This window comes from Podarcis raffonei, chromosome 8 (genome assembly GCF_027172205.1).
Source record: "Podarcis raffonei isolate rPodRaf1 chromosome 8, rPodRaf1.pri, whole genome shotgun sequence".
Classification (NCBI taxonomy): Eukaryota; Metazoa; Chordata; class Lepidosauria; order Squamata; family Lacertidae; genus Podarcis; species Podarcis raffonei.
Window position 1 is genome coordinate 85,257,689 of NC_070609.1, and position 16,849 is coordinate 85,274,537.

The 16,849-nt window shown below is 43.2% G+C and overlaps 1 protein-coding gene and 3 pseudogenes across 1 annotated transcript; all 4 read left to right on the forward strand.

The window, feature by feature from the left end:
- The first annotated feature begins 192 nt into the window (after positions 1-192).
- Positions 193-4,126, forward strand: LOC128419981 (NADH-ubiquinone oxidoreductase chain 4-like; annotated as a pseudogene).
- Positions 2,487-4,126, forward strand: LOC128420351 (NADH-ubiquinone oxidoreductase chain 5-like; annotated as a pseudogene).
- Positions 4,127-4,242: 116 nt separating this feature from the next.
- LOC128419983 (cytochrome b-like) lies at positions 4,243-5,519 on the forward strand (annotated as a pseudogene).
- A 6,608-nt stretch (positions 5,520-12,127) lies between these two features.
- Positions 12,128-16,559, forward strand: LOC128420352 (transmembrane protein 116-like). Its single transcript, XM_053401954.1, has 4 exons — positions 12,128-12,229; positions 12,953-13,097; positions 13,548-13,621; positions 16,349-16,559. The coding sequence occupies exons 1-4, from the start codon at positions 12,128-12,130 to the stop codon at positions 16,556-16,558; spliced, it is 531 nt and encodes a 176-aa protein (XP_053257929.1). The 3' UTR covers position 16,559.
- Positions 16,560-16,849: the final 290 nt, after the last annotated feature.

Genomic DNA, 16,849 nt, shown 5'->3' on the forward strand with positions numbered 1-16,849 from the left:
TTTCCCCCTACGAGTGCGGATTTGACCCTTTAGGATCAGCACGACTCCCTTTCTCCATCCGATTTTTTCTAGTGGCTATTCTATTTCTCCTCTTCGATCTAGAAATTGCTCTTCTACTCCCAACCCCATGAGCAATTAACCTTTCACAGCCCATGACAACCATAATATGAACCTCTACAATTATTACACTTCTAACTGGCGGCCTGATTTATGAGTGATCCCAAGGTGGTTTAGATTGGGCTGAATATGGGGGTTAGTCTAACTAAGACAATTAATTTCGACTTAATAAATTCTAATACTATTAGAACCCCTAACATGTCAATAATTCTCTTCTTATTAAAAATCACATTTCTACTCGGTCTCCTAGGCCTATCTATTCACCGAACCCATTTCATGTCTATTTTAATTTGCCTCGAAGGAATAATACTTATTCTTTTCCTAATAATAGCCACCTTTACAACCTCCACAAACACCCCAACTACTGCCATACTGCCTATTTTACTTTTAGCACTATCCGCTTGCGAAGCCAGCACTGGCCTTGCCCTACTAGTTGCTACCTCTCGAACACACGGAACCGACCACATAAAAACCCTAAATTTACTAAAATGCTAAAAATTATTATCCCAACTGCCTTTCTAATTCCCTCAGCCCTTCTACTCAACTCAAATATTCTATTTCCAACCATAACCGTATTCTCTATATTATTAGCACTCTCAAGTCTTATATTATTTAATCACCCCATACTCCTAAAAATATCTAACACATCCACATATTTTAACATTGACACCACCTCCGCCCCTCTAATCATTCTCTCCTGCTGACTACTACCACTCATAATCTTAGCCAGCCAAAACCATTTAAAAACTGAACCACTAAATCGAAAACGAGTTTTCCTAATAATTTTAACAACATTACAAACAACCCTAATCATAACTTTTGCTGCCTCAGAGTTTATTCTATTTTATATTTTATTTGAGACAACATTAATCCCCACCTTAATTATTATTACACGCTGAGGAAACCAAGCTGAACGCTTAAACGCTGGCCTTTATTTTTTATTTTATACCTTAGCAAGCTCCCTACCACTATTAATTACACTCTTATATTTTAACAATAAATACTTTCACACCTCAATAGACCTTCTCTTTATAACTCAACCAGAACTACTTCCTACAGACTCTAGCCCAATACTCTGACTTGCCTGCCTCTTAGCCTTCTTAGTTAAACTACCCCTATACGGCCTCCATCTATGACTACCAAAAGCACATGTAGAAGCCCCAATCGCTGGCTCAATAGTCCTAGCTGCTATTCTACTTAAACTAGGGGGCTACGGCCTAATCCACATTTCATCTATACTCAACCCACACCCACCTAACCTAATATTTCCGATTATAATCCTCGCCCTCTGAGGCATTTTAATAACTAGCTCGATCTGCCTACGACAAACAGACCTAAAGGCCCTCATTGCTTACTCATCCGTAAGCCATATAGGCCTTGTAACCGCTGCTATCATTGTACAAACACCATGAGGTTTAACAGGAGCTATAACCTTGATAATTGCACATGGCCTAACATCATCAGCCCTCTTTGCCCTAGCAAATACCAACTATGAACGAACACACACTTGAACCCTTCTCCTTGTTCGAGGCCTGCAGTTGGCCTTCCCACTAATATCAACCTGATGACTTCTAACCAACCTAACTAACATAGCCATACCCCCAACAATCAACCTACTTGGAGAACTATTCATTATCTCCACCCTATTTAATTGATCTACCCCAACAATTATTATTACTGGAGTTGGAACTCTTATTACTGCCACTTATTCCCTTTATATATTTTTAATAACCCAACGAGGAAGCATTTCAACACAATTTCGACTGCTACCCCCCACCCACACTCATCTTAACCTAATTCTACACTTAATGCCCCTAGGACTTTTAATTATAAAACCTACCCTCATTTCAGGTCTATTTACTTGTAAATATAGTTTACCCAAAACACTAGACTGTGACTCTAGAAACAGAAGCCCCACCTTCTTATTTACCAAGAGGTGTATTAACAATTAGAGCTGCTAACTCAAATAACTAAGAATAATACTCTTAGACCTCTTACCTCTATAGGAAAGCAGCAATCCATTGGTTTTAGGCACCAAAAATCTTGGTGCAACTCCAAGTAGAAGTAAAAATGCACGACCTTCTCCTTCATTCAACCCTGCTCACAGTCCTATTCATTCTAACACATCCCATTCTCACAGCCATAAATCCAATTCCCTTAATAATAGGATGAGGCATACTTTACGCAAAAACTGCTGTACAACTAGCATTTAAGGTCAGCCTTATCCCCCTGACTATCTTCATAAACTACGGCATAGAAGCCTCCACAACTAACTTTACATGAACCAACATCGCCAACATAGATATCAATATTAGTCTTGTATTAGATATATATTCCCTTACATTTATTCCAATTAGCCTCTTCGTCACATGATCCATTCTAGAATTCGCCAACTGATATATATCACAAGACCCACATATAACCCGATTCTTCAAATACCTTCTAGTATTTTTATTAGCCATACTAATACTCGTTACAGCTAATAACATATTCCAACTGTTTGTTGGCTGAGAAGGTGTAGGAATCTTATCCTTCATATTAATCGGCTGATGGTTTGCCCGCCCAGATGCCAATACCGCAGCCCTTCAAGCCATTATCTTTAACCGCGTAGGAGATATCGGACTAATACTAGCCCTTGCCTGACTCGCAATACACTTAGCAACCTGAAATATTCAAGAAATAACAATCGAAACCAAAACTCCCCCCCTCCTCCCTCTTTTTGGCCTAATTCTCGCTTCCGCAGGTAAATCCGCACAATTCGGACTTCATCCATGACTTCCAGCTGCTATAGAAGGTCCAACACCAGTTTCAGCCCTACTGCACTCTAGCGCTATAGTTGTAGCTGGCATCTTCCTTCTTATCCGACTTCACCCTATTTTACAAAATAACAAAACAGCCTTAACTATCTGCCTTTGCCTAGGAGCACTCACCACACTATTTACAGCTCTTTGCGCTTTAACACAAAACGATATTAAAAAAATTATTGCCTTCTCAACCTCTAGTCAACTAGGACTCATAATAGTAACCATTGGTCTAAACCAACCACAACTTGCCTTTCTTCACATTTCAACACATGCCTTTTTTAAAGCAATACTATTCCTATGCTCTGGCGCAATCATTCATAACCTTAACAACGAACAAGATATTCGAAAAATAGGGGGAATACAAAAAATATTGCCAACTACAGCTACCTGTCTAACTATTGGCAACCTCGCTTTAACAGGAACCCCATTTCTATCAGGCTTCTACTCAAAAGATACAATTATTGAAACCATAAACAACTCTCACCTAAACGCCTGAGCCCTCATCCTTACACTATTTGCAACTATATTGACCGCTACCTATACCATACGAATAACCTTCTACGTCCAAATAAACACACCACGAACAACAACATCACTAACAAATGATACACCACCAACCCTTTCTAATCCTCTTATTCGTCTTGCCATTGGAAGCCTTGTAGTAGGCTTAATCCTTATAACCACCTTTCTTCCAACAAAACCTACTCCAGTCACAATACCAACCTCTATAAAACTAACCGCTATTATTATCGCCACCCTTGGAGCACTCTTCACCCTCCAAATTGCAAAAAAAACAACCTGACTTACAACCACAAAACGATCAAAACACCACGAATTTTCTAATCAACTAGGCTTCTTTAACCCAACACCTCATCGCATCATTCCACTAACCTCACTATTTATAGGACAAAACATAGCCCTTCACATCAACGATCTCCTTTGATTAGAAAAATCAGGACCCAAAGGACTAGTTTCCTTAAACCTTCCTAGCATTAAAGCCAACACACTAGCACAAAAAGGCCTAATAAAATTTTATTTGTCCATTTCTATTATCACCTCAGCATGCTTTATCACAATCATATGAACCTAACTGCACGAAGACCCCCCCGCACTAACCCACGAGTTAACTCCAATACAACAAATAGTGCTAACAACAATGCCCATCCACAAATCAATAAACCCCACCCACCCAAACAATATAATAATGACACACCACTTAAATCCACACGAACAACGGATAAACCTTGTGAATCCACCCCACTAACCCCCAAACTAATAAAATCCCCTTCACTAAATATCACTATTAAAAACAACACCAACACAACATACCCACCAAAATACCCCCCAACCTTCCCTCATATTTCCGGAAATGGATCCGACGCCAAAGCCACAGAGTAAGCAAAAACAACCAACATTCCACCCAAATAAATTAACAACAATACAAGAGACACAAAAGAACTCCCTAATAAAATTAAAATTCCACAACCCACACTAGCACCAACTACCAAATTTCCCGCCCCAAAATAAGGAGATGGGTTAGAAGCAACCCCAATTAAACTAATCACCAAACAAACTATAAAAAACCCAATCAAATATATCATTATTTTAATTTGGCCTTTCACCAAAACCTGCGACTTGAAAAACCACCGTTGTATTCAACTATTAAAAACCTCTAATGACACTAAACTTACGAAAACACCACCCCATTATCAAGATTATTAACTCCTCCTTTATTGACCTCCCAACCCCATCAAACATCTCTGCTTGATGAAATTTTGGATCACTATTAGGCCTCTGTCTTATTATTCAAACTATTACAGGCCTTTTTCTAGCCATACACTACACCCCAGACATCTCTTCCGCATTCTCATCTGTTGCCCACATTCACCGAGATGTCCAATATGGATGACTCATCCGCAACTTACATGCCAACGGCGCTTCCATATTCTTTATCTGTATTTATCTCCATATTGGACGTGGCTTATACTATGGTTCCTACATATACACTGAAACCTGAAACATTGGAGTCCTCCTCCTACTTCTCGTTATAGCTACAGCCTTCATAGGATATGTGCTACCTTGAGGCCAAATATCATTCTGAGGGGCCACCGTCATTACCAACCTTCTCTCCGCAGTCCCCTATATTGGCACCTCCCTAGTCGAATGAATTTGAGGCGGATTTGCAGTAGACAATGCGACCCTAACTCGATTTTTTACCTTTCACTTCCTATTGCCTTTCCTTATTATAGGCACTTCCATAGTCCACCTGCTCTTTCTTCATGAAACAGGATCAAACAACCCAACTGGCTTAAACTCCAACACAGACAAAATCCCATTCCACCCATATTACTCCTACAAAGATTTATTAGGTGCCATGCTAGTCCTTACCCTTCTCCTATCTCTTGCTCTTTTCACACCAAACCTTCTAGGCGACCCAGAAAACTTCTCCCCCGCAAACCCACTAGTTACCCCACCACATATTAAACCAGAGTGATATTTTCTCTTTGCCTACGCAATTCTCCGCTCAATTCCCAACAAACTGGGTGGCGTCCTAGCCTTACTCTTCTCAATCCTTATCCTTTTAATTATACCAATAAAGTCTTAGGTGTGGGTTCAAATCCCATCTTTCTATAGGAGGTGAGGGGTTAGTAAGTCCCTGTGGTTTACTCTATCAAAGTAACCCCTAGATCTCGGGCACACGTCCTAGTGAATTAAGTTAATGGTGGAAGGCCAGCTAGTGAGATTGGAAGAGAAATATATCATAAATAAAGTGCTAAAGTAGCTGGGAGGAATTGTTTTCATAGAAGGTGCATTAGTTGGTCATAGCGGAATCGTGGGTAGGAGGCTCGAGTTCATAAGAATCCAATAGTTAGTAGGGTGGTTTTTGTTATTAAGTTGATTGTAAAAAGTTCTGTTTGTAGAGTAATGGTTGGGCTAAAGAATAAAATGCATGATAGTGTATTTATTATTAAAATGCTTATGTATTCAGCTAGAAAAAAGAGTGCGAAAGGTCCTGCTGCGTATTCTACATTGAAACCTGAGACGAGTTCGGATTCTCCTTCTGTTAAGTCAAATGGTGCTCGGTTTGTTTCTGCTAGGGTTGATACATATCATATTATGGCTAGAGGTCATGTGGGTAGAATTAGTCATATGTGTTCTTGTGTAACAATAAGAGTAGACATTGTGAAGGCACCGGTTAGTATAATGATAGAAAGTAAAATAATGCCCAGGGTGACTTCGTAGGAAATTGTTTGTGCAATAGCTCGAAGGGCCCCTATTAGGGCGTATTTTGAGTTAGATGCCCATCCGGATCATAAAATTGTATAAACTATTATGCTTGAGAGGGCAAGAAGAAATAGGAGGCCTAGGTTTAGGTCTGCTAGTGGATAGGGTATAGGTATTGGGGTTCATATTATTAGGGCTAGTAAGAGGGCTAGGGTTGGGGCTAAAATAAAAAGTATTGGGGATGCGTGTGTTGGGCGAATTGGTTCTTTAATAAACAGTTTAATTCCATCAGCAACTGGTTGTAGAATTCCAAAAGGTCCTACCATGTTTGGGCCTTTTCGGAGTTGTATATAGCCTAGGATTTTTCGTTCAAGCAGTGTTAGGAATGCTACGGCAATAAGGATGGGAATAATATACGAGATTGGATTAATAATGTGTGTTATAAGATTCTGCATTATTAAGAAGGGAATTTGCTTCCCTGTAGAAAGATTTTAGGTCTTTTGCATTGCTTGACTCTGCCACCTTAATAAACCTTATTTTGGTGAGGTTGGGTGGGCATAGTTAACTACTTTAGTAAGAATCAGTAGTTTTAATTGGGACGCTTGTTTAGCGTGGGTCCCACTATTTTGGTCCTTTCGTACTAAAAATAGTGCTTCATAGATAGAAACCGACCTGGATTTCTCCGGTCTGAACTCAGATCACGTAGGACTTTTATCGTTGAACAAACGAACCTTTTATAGCGGCTGCACTATAGGGGTGTCCTGATCCAACATCGAGGTCGTAAACCCTCTTGTCGATAAGGACTCTAGAAGAGGATGGCGCTGTTATCCCTGGGGTAACTTGGTTCATTGGTCAGACAGTAAAAATATTGCTGGGTCTAAAAATTATTTTTGGTGTGTTATTCTTAATAAATAAGTTGATTTTTTGGAGGGTTTTTTTTGCTCCAAAGTCGCCCCAACTAAAAATCCAAGAGGCATGTTTGATGCTTTTGGTTTTGAAGCTCCACAGGGTCTTCTCGTCTTATGGGTTCATCCCAGCTTTTGTACTGGAGAATCAATTTCATTGGCCAGCCCGTAAGAGACAGTTTCGTCCTCATTTAGCCGTTCATTCTAGTCCCTATTTAGGGGACAAGTGATTATGCTACCTTTGCACGGTTAGGATACCGCGGCCGTTTAAAGAGTCACTGGGCAGGCGAGACCTTTAATACTTGTAGGGCTAAAGGCTATGTTTTTGGTAAACAGTTGGGACAAATTTTTGCCGAGTTCCTTTTACGGCTTTTTGCCTTTCTTTTGTGCATTCCTGTGTTGGGTTAACAAGTTTTAGATAACGTTTTCTAGGGTAAATATGTGGTTGTGTAGTGTTGTTAATTGTCAGTAGTTTTTCTATTCTGATTTAAGGGTATGCAAAGAGAAATTAGTGTTTCTTATTACTAATTTTAGCATTGGTATTTCTATATTGGTATAGAATAGCTCGGGGTATGTCAGGAGGTTGGTTTAGGTTGTGGGATTAATTTTGGTTAATGCTATAACGCGATTTGTGGTGGCTGCTTTGAAGCCTACTCATAGTTAAAAAGTTAGGTCTCTCTCAGTTCGGGCTGTATTCCGGTTCAATGGGGCTGTACCCCCATTGATTTTCTTTAGGAAAAAAATAATGAATTTAGAGGTGTTGGTTCAATGTGTGCCTAAAGTTGAACTTAAATTCTCTTGTTGAGCAGCCAGCTATCACCAAGCTCGATTGGCTTTTTGCCCCTATTTTTAGGTCTTCCCACCCTTTTGCTACAGGGACGGGTGTGCTCAAGATTAATAGCTGCCTAAGAATAGCTCGTTTGGTTTCGGGGAGGCAGGCTAAAGGTTCGCTTTGTCTGAAGGGGTTTTGCTAAACCATGATGCAGGAGGTACAGGGGTTGGTCTTTGCTGTTTTATGCTTAAGATTTTTCATTGTTCTTTCACTGTTCCCTTGTGGTACTTGTAAGGCCAATGGTGGGGTTTAATCTCATTTACTGGCCGAAAGAAATGTTTTGGTTTAATGGGTTTTTGGGGTTTTGTGGGTTTATTTGGCTGAAGTTGTTGGGCTCAAAAAGGTCGTGGTTTAGGATGCGGCATCTCCCAGTTGTAAGCTGGGTGCTTTATATAAGCTACTCTTTGTTAATCCAAGCACACCTTCCGGTACGCTTACCATGTTACGACTTGCCTCCTCTAGTTTAAGTAATCTTTGTTTATGAAAGTTGCTTTAGTTTTTTGTTGAGGAGGGTGACGGGCGGTGTGTACGCGTCCCAGAGCGTTGTTAAAACAGACACTCTTATCTGTTTTACTACTAAATTCACCTTCATGCAGTGTTTCATAGTGCAATTCGTATTTTTTATCATAAAAAATGTAGCCAATCTCTTCCTCAACATCTGCTACACCTTGACCTGACGTATTAGCGTTAAGGCTGTTGTGTCTACTATTGGACCTTCATAGGATAAACTGTCGACGGCGGTATATAGGCTGATGATTTGCTAGTTGAGGTTGGGTGGAACGAGGGGTATCGATTATAGGACAGGCTCCTCTAGGTCGATATGGGACACCGTCAAGTCCTTTGAGTTTCAAGTTTTTCACTTGTAGTTCTCTGGCGGAAAGTATTGTATAAATAACTATCAATGTTCAGGGCTTAGCATAGTAGGGTATCTAATCCTAGTTTGTTTCTAAGCTTTCGTGTGGTCGCAAACTGGGGGCGTGGAGCCGAACCAAGCCGCTTCAGAGGGTCTGCCGGACTTCCCACAGACTCAGACCACTGCCGTGCCTGACATTTCGCCAACTCCACTTGTGGAGGTTCCACCCACAGCAGCGGTTCCAGGGGACTTGGTTTCAACGCCACCTAGGGTCACGCCACAGCCTCAGCAAGAATCGGGCAGCCCAACGGACCTGGGTACTGCTCCCCGGCAGTCTGGCAGAGTTTCCAAGCGCCCAACTTATTTAAAGGACTATGTTGTTGGACATGTAATACTGTTGGTCTAATGGAAGTATGTGAAATGTAACCGATATGCTTTTGTGCCTAATTGAACCAACGTGTAGTGCTGTATATAAGGAAACCATTACGATGGTAACTAACGCCTTATCTCGGTGGGGAGGGGTGTTATGTGCTGAAGTTCTCACCCTGGGCCAGCAGGGGGATACTGTGGATAAGTGTTCAAATAAGGGATCGAAAGTGATGTTCAGTGATTGGATAGTTTTAGAAAGTTGTAGCAATTATGTGTACTGGAGCTCTATATAAGCAGGCTGACTGAGCCCTTCAGCTCAGTTCCTGTTCTGACCTCTGAAAAAAGAAGAGCTGTTTGAAGAATCGCTGTGTCATCTGATATGTTCACCCACAAACTTAACAGGGACAACATTTGCCTGCCTCCAGTCTGTAGGGACTTCACCTGCTCTCCAGGAATTCTCAAAAATTATAGACAGAGGCTCTGAGATTACATTCTCAAACCCCTTTAGTACCCTTGGGTACAGCTCATTAGACCCTGGAGCTTTTAATTTGTTTAACGTAGCTAGGTGTTCCTTTCCCACCACTTCTCCTATATTGGGCTGCAGTTCCCGCCTTTCATTGTTTTCTCCCCTCAGTGGACATACCACTTGCTTGTTCTTCCTGCTGCTTTGAACATAGCCAAATAAACCTTTATTGCGTGGCAAGTCCCCCTCCCCCCTTGAGAAATAAATACACAGGACACGGTATTTAAGGTTAATGGGCGAAAACAGCCACAACTTTATTGATTGCAGGAATTGAGCGGTATTGGCTTAGGCCTATTGGCTATGATAACGGAAAAATCCGAGGGCTCCCTTGGACAAAAAGTAAAGACACCAACCAGGATAACTTGGAGCAAAACAGCAGCCTGTAGGCTTGGCCTTTATTGAACTGTTGCAACAGGGTGTTCCCCTCACTTGCAAGAGAGAGGAAAGACCCCGAAAAATAGTGTGCAAGGTCTTATAAAAACTTTTTGAAATTCCCCTCCTCTAGGTCAAGCCCACCCCCAGAAACATCATGCATACATTACAGAAAGGAGGGGATGAGGGAGGAGTTGGTGGTAACCTGAGTGTCTTGTCACCTGGCTAGTTCCTCCTTTCCCCCCTCCCCATGAGTCACTTCCAGGAGACAAAGGGGAGTTTGCAGTTTCCTGCCCCCAGAGGGAAGATCTGATCATTGTCCTTTGTTTCAGTCCATGCTGAATCCACTCCCATATGCAACTTCTTTGTGATCTTGATTGTCTTCTGTCTGGGATCATCAGGGTTGGCATAGCAACTGGGCAGGGCTCCTGTGGATGTGCTGAGACGGTGAAGGGATTATGGCTGACCAGGACCAAGCCCCCCCCTTTGATAGTTCTTGTCATATGGAGTAAAATAAAATGGAACAGTGCAAATCCGATGTATGCTTGATTTTCTATGAATTTATAACAGAAATGTGGTGTATGTAGTGTGTGAGTGTGTGTGTGTGTGAAGTTTGTACAAACAGAATGATTGGGGTGGGGGGGGGGGTTCCTGCTACAGCTATCAGCTGGAGAGGTGAAGAGAGGGCGGTCCTCGGGGCATAAATAGCCCAGGCCACACACACACACCCCCGACCAGCCCATTGGCTAGGCAGGGAGATGACACGCGTGAGGATTCCTTCATTCTTGCGGGAGCTGTGAGCCAGCCCCCGTGTGCATGGGGAGGACGTGGGCCCGCAACCCCACCTCCTCTTCAGTTCGGAAGTGGCTTTATTATCTTTCACCTCTCTTGCAAGCCTGAGATCATTCTGAGCTTTAGCCCGCCTGACCTTTCCTCCTGTCACAGTTGGCTACTCATGTATACTCTTCCTTCACAATTCCCCTTTAAACCCACAGTGTGAATTTGGCCTAGGTTAGCCCTCTTGGCCAGGATTCCAGCAATAAGTGGGTCCGGATCCACATCGAGAATAGCAAACAGCTGCTCTCTACCGTGTTCCGTGCTCTTCCAATGCCCACCTGCCTCAGCAGATGGAATGTCCATATTCAAATAGCATGAGAAACTGTTAGCCTGGTCATGGAATTTCCCACCACAGGAGAGGACATTTGAACCGGCATGGTGGTTCCTCCTCCCTCTTGTTGTGTCCTGGGCTTGTTGTGGACGAGAAGCTGTTTCAGTTTGAAGGTGCCAATGAAACCAGGATGGCATACGAAATTAACCAGCCCTAAGTTATCATAGTTGGGTCAAGTTTTCACTTATGGCCCAATGTTTATTACTGCTGGTAAGCCCGTGGGGGTGTGGCGAGGCTAGGTGTTATGGGCTTATTATAGTGCCTGATACCTGCTCCATTTTGTCTTTTAAGGGGTTTTGGGCATTTTCACTGGATTGTTGAGGCTTGCATGTATAATCTTGATAAAAAATAACGGTAAGCCCAGGACCAAAGCTATTGTTCGTGGAGGTTTTTCTGTTCCTCATCTCGGCATCTTTGGTAGGGGGGTAGGGGGGTTTGCCATAAAAAAAATGTATTTTAGTTAAATTTTAATTTATATGGTTAGATTTAGTATTGTAATTAATTTAGTTATTGTAGAAAAATAATTTTTCTTGTTTAATCAAATTTTTTTCTCGCCAAACCCCTAAAACGAGATTCAACTAAACTGATTAATTATCAGCTAATCTTAGTCAACACTACACTTTATAAAATATAAATGCAACTACAATTTTTTGTTTAAACCCTTGTTAAAATTTGATTCATTTATCAAACTTTTCTCCTGAAAACTTCTAGCATATCTTAAAATTTAACAAGATGCTTTTATAAAATATGTTACCTTTGTCAGGACTGAACAACAAAGCCTTTTTTAATAATTTGTTATGTTTGTCTGGACCAAACTACAATTTTTTAAAAAAAAAATTGATTCATATATATATATATATAAATTTTTTTAATACTATTAACAACCTCTGTCATATATCCCAGGACAAAAACATGTTATTGTAGCTTATTTTTAAAAGTGCGGCACTGAAGATGCCGAGATGAGGAACAGAAAAACCTCCACGAACAATAGCTTTGGTCCTGGGCTTACCGTTATTTTTTATCAAGATTATACATGCAAGCCTCAACATTATTGTTTTAGGGTAATTTAAATGTCACAATGCCAGTAATATCGTTTTGAATTTTGTTAGGTTGCTTCTCTCTAGCATTTTTTTTGTTTTATCCTGCTATGGCTGTATGCTAATGCAATAAAGGTTTGATTGATTGATTGATTGATTGATTGACTTCAAACCAGTTTTGGATGCTGTATCAATATATCGCCCAGCCCTAAATGTAACTCACATGCCAGATGCGATTTTGCTGTATTTTTAGTGCTACCTGTTTCATCTACTTCATTGCTATTATAAGAGAAGGTTGTGCTGAATTTTATTTTATTTACACATTGAGTGTATTGCTCATGTTAGTGAGATTTCTAGCAACACCTTCCTCTGAGGAAGTCAGGGTGTATTTAATCCTGGGCTTCATTGCTGCCTGGGGCTTAGAGCCCAAGCCCTCCTCATTAAACGCGATCAGGAGGAACTACAGTGGAACCTCGGGTTGCGGACGTAATTCGTGATGGAGGCACGTCCGCAACCCGCATCATTCACATCCTGAAGCACCACGTCTGCACAGGCGCAATTTGGCGCTTCTGTGCATGCGCAATTCAGCGTTTCTGCACATGTGCGAGCGGCGAAACCCAGAAGTAACCTGTTCCGGTACTTCTGGGTTTCCCGCAGTCCGTAACCCGAAAACATGTAACCTGAAGCATCCGTAACATGAGCTATGACTGTAGTAGATTCTGATAACTGGTTTTGGTTTTTCTGCAGGTTTTGCTTCTCCAAGCCAGAGCGCTGTACAAGAGGTTTCTGAATTCAACCGGCTACGTGGGCGATCAGGAGTGGGCGATGATTAAGATGGTAGAGCAAAGAGTGTTTTTGTACCCCATGATATTTTTTTGCTGCTGGGGTCCAGGTAAGGAAAGCTGGGGAATGCCCTGCCTTTGACAGTCTGCCTTGTTACGTGTCTAGAAAGTCCATGAGAGTTACCCCCGGATAAGTAGATATAGATATATCTGTGGCTTGCCCTCTCAGATAAGTTAATTTAAAGGAAATAAATAAAACAATGTTCCTTCTTACCTTTTCTCCCGATAACCCACAAAAAAAGCATTCTGGAAAATTAGGGGCAGGTGATGATGGGAATTGTAGTCTGAAAACATCTGGAGTGCTGAGGTTGAGGAAGCCTGCTTTAAAGTTTTGAAGTTTGCCACCCTGGGATTTCTTTCAGAGGATGCAGGTTTAATAAGTAAAACAAATAATTGGCTGGGGAAATAAAAACACCTAGCTGTGCCTTACTGAAGTCACTTTGGGGCTACAGCGATGTGATATTATTGGTGACTGAGTCCTCCCCTTTTGATTTTTCCAGCCTTTATCCTTGGAATCTTCAGACTGACATCTTTGGAGCACACCAGGCCGTACATGGGATTTTGTGTTTTAGAGGTAAGCATTGTGTTAATCTTTGAAGCCCTGAACAACTTAGGTCCCGGCTAACTCAGAGATCGCCTGAACCCTTGATCACCTGCAGGAGAGTCTTTGCTTGTGCCCCGAGTTTATGACGCAAATTTGACAACAACAAGAAGCAGAGACTTTAGTGTTGTTGGCCCAGTCCTGTGGAACTCTGCGCCACTAGAGATTTAGCAGGCGCCTTTTTGTGCCAGGTTTTCAATGCCCGCTGAAATTTTTTTCTTTTCCATCAGGCTTATGCAGGCAATTAAGAATGCATTCCCCGCCCCCACAACAGTTATCCGATTTCTGATTTTAACATTTTTATATGGTTTTCATTGCATGGTTTTATGTGCAGTTGTTGTTTATTTTTAAATTGAATATGGTTCTGAGAAATACAAATTCAAATGCGAGCAGCCCTGTTACCTTGCTGAAAACAAGCAGGTCTGGGCCTTGTCAATGCCTGAGCAAGTGATTGTGGGAATGTTCAGGGTGGCAGGAGAGGATATATTGTTTATTAATATCCTTCCTAACTTGCGCTAGCAATTTCCTTTCCTTAGCAGAGTTTACATTCCTCTTCTCATGCACAGCAAATAACTGGTTGCAGGCTCGTGTGAGCCTCTCACTATTATACAATTCAACCTGTCTCAGATTGAATTGTACGTTCCTTGAATCCTTCTTAAAAAGAATAAAGATGCCACAATCTTATTCAAAGATGATAAAAACAAGTTTACTCACATCAGTTCACAGTTGGGTCCCTGAAGGCAAACTTAGTTACCAATATGTACATGTGGATCTACCCCATATGGGGGAATAATTCCAGTGCTGCTGCTAGCTGAGAGCTAGCAGAGCAGTCCTAGCTAGAAGCTGGTCAAACGATGAAGGAAGTCAAAGAGAAAGAGGGGAGCTGTGTGACTTGTCCTTTTGTTACCTGGACAGGTAAGGTCACGCCCACCTTCTATCACATGCAAAAGGAAGGATGCTCCAGCCAGGAGGAACAGGAAGTTTTGACTGGCTGGACCAAACATTCCCTCGCATGTCTTCTCTAGCGTTACAAGGAATGTTGTACTTGACTGCCTCTCATGGATTACATCCCACAGTGATTGCGTGGGAGCCACATTTGGATCCCTCTGGGCTCCATGACGGAAGCTGTCAATGCAAGGAAAATAAATAAAAATAAAACAAACAATGTGAGCCTCAGGTCAACCCCTGACGGCACCACTGATATGACCAGCGCTGTGGACAATGGGACCTATGGGCTAGCCCTGCACGGTGGGCCCCTTGCCCCGACTGCAGCTGGGGTAATAAAGCCACATTAAAATGAATCCTAAAAACTAATAGCAAACTCATTCTCCACCTGCCAATTGCACCGTCCACCTTCCAAGAGAGAGGAAAGCATCACTCAAAGTTTGCAGAAGTTCAGAAAATATGTTGGAGTAAAGGTAAAGGGACCTCTGACCATTAGGTCCAGCCATGACCGACTCTGGGGTTGCGGCACTCATCTCGCTTTATGGGCCAAAGGAGCCGGCGTACAGCTTCCGGGTCATGTGGCCAGCATGACTAAGCTGCTTCTGGCAAACCAGAGCAGCGCACGGAAACGCCATTTACCTTTCCACGGAGCGGTACCTATTTATCTGCTTACACTTTGAAGTGCTTTTGAACTGCTAGGTTGGCAGGAGCAGGGACCGAGCAATGGGAGCTCACCCCGTTGCGGGGATTCGAACAGCCAACCTTCTGATCGGCAAGTCCCAGGCTCTGTGGCTTAACCCACAGCGCCACCTGTGTCCCGTTATGTTGGGGTAGGGGAATGCTAAAACAGCCCAGGGAAGACAGGAACAGGTTTTCCTGTCATCTCCAGCTGGGTGAGAGTGCCTTTTTCAAAAATGATTTTTTATGAAGACAACTCTGCATACAGCTTGTTCGCTTCAGCCCTGTGTGAGCTGGCTACAACTTATTGCCTAGGCTTGTAGGGTCCTGCCCGCCTCTGCTCCCCCCTCTTTTCATCTTCAGGGCTCAGTGGCGGGAGGGAGGGCAGAGATAATCACCAGCACCCCCTCCGCCCCCCAGGTCTCAAGTTTGGGCCCTGAAATCTATGGGGACGGGGGTGCTCCTAACCTGGCAAGTCTACTGAGCATGTTCAGGAGCTACACAATGCTGATCGACTTTTGCTTTTGGGCAGGTGGGTTTTTTTTTTAATAGAAAAAACAGGATGGAGAAGGAAATGGACTCTCCTGGCTTCAGCCGAGAGGAAGAGCTGCGCAGCGCCCCTTCAGCCAAGCGGGAGGAGAAATGGAAGGGGCTCCATTTATCCTGCCGCTTCGCTGTAGGGGCGCTGAGCAGAGAGGGGGAGAATATTTTTTTTCCTGTTCTCCCCCTCCTATGGTCCAGTGCGTCCTATGGCCCGGTGTGTCCTATAAAGCGAAAAATACGGTATTTCATGGAGTTGGACCAGTGGCTTTCAGGCAAGGGTCCCTCCCAGACCTACCTGGAGGTGTCAGGGATTGAACCCAAGACCTTCAGCATGCAGATCAAGGGGTTTAGTGCTGCGTTGTGTTCCTTCCCCCCCTAAAAAGTAAATTAAGGTGGTAGTCCTCATGGTCTTGAGGGGGTGGGAAAGAGCTGATTGAAATGGCACCACCGTATTCTGCTGCTTCAACTGGAATTTTGCTGCTCTCCAGTTCTGCTGCAGCCACTGACCTGCCCGTCTCCCCATCTCTCTCCTAGGCCCTGACAGCGTCATCCCAGGGCCTCCTGAACTGCGCTGTTTACTGCTGGACCCAGCATACGTTCCGCTGCATGAAGCGCAGGGCCTGCCAAGACGGCGAGACCCAGACGCCGCACCTGCGGTCCCAGAAGAGGTTCTACGAAAGCACGCTGCCCGCTGCTGGACGCCAGGTGGAGGCCAAGTCCGCTGCGGGCTCCACGGCGCTGTGAGCAAGGGAGCTTTTGAAGTCCCTCTGGCTGAGCACCCGAAACTCTCTCCTCCCACTCCTTTGGCACCCTCCTCACTGCCACGTATTGCCAGAGGGGAAGCGGGATATCAAATCCAAACTACCCTTCTTCTTCTTCTTGTATCTCATCTTTCCTCCCAGGAGCTCAAGCTGGCTTACCTCCTACTCCTCCCCACTTTATCCTTACAACAACCCTGTGAGGTAGGTTAGGCAAAGCTACTGTGACTGGCACAAGAGCCACCCCGTGAGCTTCGTGTCTGAGTGGGGATTCGAA

Bases quoted from the DNA above. Each gene is read 5' to 3' on its own strand.
- LOC128420352 (XM_053401954.1), top strand. From the start codon at position 12,128: ATGAGGAACAGAAAAACCTCCACGAACAATAGCTTTGGTCCTGGGCTT. The intron at 13,098-13,547 runs GTAAGGAAAGCT...TGATTTTTCCAG, and splicing joins TTTTTGCTGCTGGGGTCCAG to CCTTTATCCTTGGAATCTTC. The intron at 13,622-16,348 runs GTAAGCATTGTG...TCTCTCTCCTAG, and splicing joins TGGGATTTTGTGTTTTAGAG to GCCCTGACAGCGTCATCCCA.